Here is a 4,471-nt window from a genome sequence, read left to right as displayed (position 1 = left end):
AGGCAGATTGTCACTGCACTGAAGGGTGTCCTGTCCAGTAATATGGGGTGGAAAAATTCCCCAAACTGAAATAATAACGGTGCTTTGTTTTTTTCACTTCATATGTTAATTAGTAATATGTGAATGGCAACAATAGTAAAACAATATTACTTAATTAATACAATATTAATCATGCTAGGCAGTTTCAGACTTTCTTTTCTAGCAATAAAATAAATGTTCTAAATTAGAAAACTCTAAGGCAGTATATTTTATTCTGCAATGGAAGTGAAACACTTTCTGATGCACTGTAGAAGCCCAGCTTTCCACTGCACCACGCACCACTTCCGCTGCCACCATGTGCTGCCTCTTGCTGAACTTGGTGGGAAATGGGACCCTCCTCAAAGTGTTGCCACTTTCATGTCTTCTCTGCTGGGGGTTGGGGAGCCAGTCAGCAACCTGCACACAGGAATGCCTCCTTCTCAAAGGCCGAAGCAGTGGGCGGATTCAGTGCCGCATCTTGAACTTCCACCAGGTGGGTGCTTCTCCCCACGACATGGGTAGACCAGCTCTGCAGATTCCCTTTCTCGGAGAACAAGTGGGGAAATCTTTTGCTCTTGCATTGTTAATTCCTAGCTGTTTGGGTGGCCTGCTTCACCAGGAAGTGAATGCAAATTCCTTGGGCAAAAAGGCTTGACGCCTGGAGGGCTAAAAGAAGTTGGATTGCTGCTTAATTCCAACCCTCACCACTCCCTGGTAGTGCTTTGGCTGGGGCTCTCAGGGTCCCCCAAAGGAGACAGGAGTTTCTTTACCCAGTTCCTTTGGGGCCAACATACTTACTGCAGAATTCCTGTCCCATTTTGAATCTTGAAGCTCTCTCCTCTCTCTTCCTGTTCCCACCCTCTCTTTATTTCCTACCGTCCCACGGCTCTCTGACCTGCTAAAGTCCAAATCAGGAGTTAAAATAAAAATGGAGGGGGGATAACCCATCCTTAAAACTATTACTCACATGAGACAAAATTGTCATGGGAAAATGACCTCGCACCGACACACACACACACACACAAACAAACAAACAAACAAACCCATACTACTTAATGACACTGGCTAGTGTGTGCATGTATGCATGTTTATGCTAATCTTCCTCCAGACCAGATAGTTACAGGTCTTGCTTCCCTTCTACCTCCTCACCCTTCTTGCAGCTGGGCCCCTCTGCCTCATCCTGCTAGCTCTTGCTAGCTCCTTCTCAGAGGATGATATTCCTCATGAATTATAACTGCCTGTGGCCCATCCTTTCTTGCTTTTCAAAGTGTGTATGTGTGTGTGTGTGGGGGGGGGTAATTCCTGGAACTCCTGAGAGCTGAATGTAAAGCAGAATTCATTTTGTAGCTGTCTCAAAATAGTTTACTCCATCTGATCCTCTTGCAGGCACATAAGCTCAGCTCCCCATAGAGCAGGCTGTGGGTAGGTGGCAGTCCTGGCTTCACCCCACTGTTCTGACACTCAGTCTTTGAAGAAGCTGTACCTGGGAGATTCAGTTATTTTTGCTGCCAGACTTGAAACTCAACCAGTATAATGCCTTTACAGTGGTACCTCGGGTTACAGATGCTTCAGGTTACAGATGCTTCAGGTTACAGATTCCACTAATCCAGAAATAGTACCTCAGGTTAAGAACTTTGCTTCAGGATGAGAACAGAAATTGTGTGGTGGCGGTGGCTGTGGCAGGGCAGCAGCGGAGGCCCCATTAGCTAAAGTGGTACCTCAGGTTTCAGATTAAGAACAGACCTCCAGAACGAATTAAGTTCTTAACCCGAGGTACCACTGTATATACTGGTAAATCTGTTGAACAGGACTCAGCTACATTAGTAAAGAAACAATGATTTGAATGTGTTATAAATTTTTATATGTGATTTTCCATAGCAAAAGGCTTTTCTCTTTTGTTATAACAATTTAATTTCTGACTTATTTATAGCGTTCTCCCCCCCTCCGATGTGTAGATCCATCCACAGTCTCATTAAGCTCTGCATACAGCTCCAGTTCGTGCCTCCACGCCCCCCCCCCCCAGTGTAGGATGGAAGGCAAATAAATCAAATGATAAGGAACTGAAACACCTTCCCTTCAAAGAAGAGCTAAAGCCTTTGAGATATGTTTCAGTTAAGAAAAAGGGCAACTAAAGAGAAAGGGAGTGAAAAAAGCAGAGAGGGAGAGGCAGCCATTTGAAATAAACACGCAATATTATTAGTTCATACTTATATCACATTTATATCGGGTCATAAACATGAGAGATTATCAGCATTACTAAGAGCCTGACCCGCTTTCTTTTTTTGTCTTATTCTGACTCTCCAGATGATCTACTGGTTCCTGTCCTTTGACCACTTCAGAGAGAAGCACATACCTCCTTCCCCTGTGGGTGCCAAGTCACTCCTGGATCCCTTTATGGAGTCTCCAGAACTGCAGGCGCTGCTCCAGCTGCTCCATTGGCCTGCTCCACCTGAGAATGCTGCAGCCTTTGCTTCCTCCACCAGTGCTGAGAAGAGCCACTACCGGCTCTTGCAGTCCCAGAGCAACTACACAGTGGGTAACATGCTCCTGGTGTCGCTGGAGGCCCGGGACCAGAGTGGGCAGCCAAAGCACTACGGAGGAGACTTCTTGAGGGCCAAATTGCATTCCCCAGAGCTGAAGGCGAGTGTGGCAGGGACAGTGGAGGACCACAAGAATGGCACCTACACACTGACTTTCCCACTTCTGTGGGCAGGTGCGGTGCAGGTGTCTGTGCGTCTCATCCACTCCAGTGAGACTGTGGCCCTCCTTCGGCGCATCCGTGACTCCCATCCCTCCACAGTCACCTTCAGGGGCTACTTTGTGGACCCAGGCCAGGGGAGCAAAGAAGAAGTGACTGAATGCAATGTGCATCCAGTCTCAGGCCCAACCTGCCAGTACGTGGATCCTGGCACTGGGGAGCACTGGTTTTGTGCCAGGCCCCAGCATCACTCCTGCAATGACCTTGTGTACCACTCTACTGGGATCTACAAAAATGTGCTCACCTCAGCAGAGAAAGTCTTCCTTAGTGGGTGAGTGCTTTGGAGATGGCTGGGAATGGGGAAGGTAAGCTTATGGCAGGGTGATAGCGAGGCATTTCCATGATTTCTTATGGGAACCATGGGAGTTTTTCTAGGCCCTTGGAAGTAGTGATGGTGTCAAGTCTACTTATGGTCTCTTGGGGTCTGGAGTGTTAGGTTTGTTCCTGGAACAACTCTGCCCTTCTCCCTGTGTTACACACCTTACCTTTCCCATCTTCAAGGTTATTTCATACCATCAAAAATTATGTCCTTTCCCAAGACGGGGCTGCCATTCATTGGAGCAGAAGAATGTAGTGTGTGTGTTTTTATTTCCTATACTTTCCTGTGTGTTTAATTCCTGTACAGAACATAGCTGGGTATGTGAAGATAAATACCTTTGTTCAGTTTATTCAGCTGTGCAATATGAGAGGTCTTTGAAACTTAAATTTGGAGGAGCCAGAAGGAAGGCACATTGTGGAGAAATGCCACTCCGTCTTTTACAGGGCATGGAGGATAGTTTATTGTAATGCCTAAGGTCTGGAGCAGGCATAGGCAAACTCCAGCCCTCCGGATGTTTGGGACTACAATTCCCACAATCCCTAGCTAACAGGACCAGTGGTCAGGGATGATGGGAATTGTAGTCCCAAACATCTGGAGGGCCGGAGTTTGCCTACGCCTGGTCTGGAGGGTTTAATGAAAGCAAAAATGTCAGCAATAGGAGCATGTGATCAGATAACAAAATGTTAGTAATGTTCATGAGCACATTTCAAAAAAATAATAATTGCAAAAATCACAATTGCAAATCACAAAAACAGCAAAAATAATGCAGCACCAAAATCAAATCTTGGCCCCAACAGAAACCCATAAACACTACCCCCTCCACATGAGTGGTAACATTGTCCTCTGGACTTTGGACATACACTTTATCCATTAATATGAAAATCAAATTAAATTAAACACAGATTGAGAGATTGCCTGTAGAAGGTGAGCCAGTGTGACCAGTAAGCAACAGAACCCAGCATAGGATTCCTCAGACATGCTCTAGCTACAACACCCCTTGGTCTTTAACAACATGATGAGCTTCAAAGAAGAAACTCACACTTCAGCAGTGATGCAGCTCAAGTTGCCCTGTTCTTAATTCCTCTCTGTTCACACAGAGCTGCAGCAGACCGGATTATTCCAGGGAGTGTGCCCATCATCCAAGTGCTGCCTAGCCACCAGCTGGCTGTTGGTGAGTGGAAATAGAGGGTGGGAAGTCAGTTGGCTCTGTGTTTATATTCTTGAGAGTGGCACTTGTGACCATCCCTTGCCTGTGTTCCTGTAGCCACCTCCCCGCCGCTCCCATGCCATCCAGGCCTTGCCCTCACCAACCCTTCAGGTTTCTACTACAAGGATGTGTGGGTTTCCCTGGGATGTTCTAGCCGGACCTTCCGTAC

The 4,471-nt window shown here is 46.6% G+C and overlaps 1 protein-coding gene across 1 annotated transcript; it reads left to right on the top strand.

Annotated features, from left to right (window-relative positions):
- The first annotated feature begins 262 nt into the window (after window positions 1–262).
- Window positions 263–4,180, top strand: LOC309348338 (NXPE family member 3-like). The gene is made up of 2 exons (XM_081873468.1): window positions 263–511; window positions 2,323–4,180. Exons 1-2 carry the CDS (start codon window positions 335–337, stop codon window positions 3,049–3,051), a joined length of 906 nt encoding a protein of 301 aa, XP_081729594.1. The 5' UTR covers window positions 263–334; the 3' UTR covers window positions 3,052–4,180.
- Window positions 4,181–4,471: the final 291 nt, after the last annotated feature.

This window comes from Podarcis erhardii (genome assembly GCF_964252035.2).
Source record: "Podarcis erhardii genome assembly, chromosome: 8".
Lineage (NCBI taxonomy): Eukaryota > Metazoa > Chordata > Lepidosauria > Squamata > Lacertidae > Podarcis > Podarcis erhardii.
Note: the sequence above shows the minus strand (reverse complement) of the source record. Positions and strands in the feature narration are given on the sequence as shown.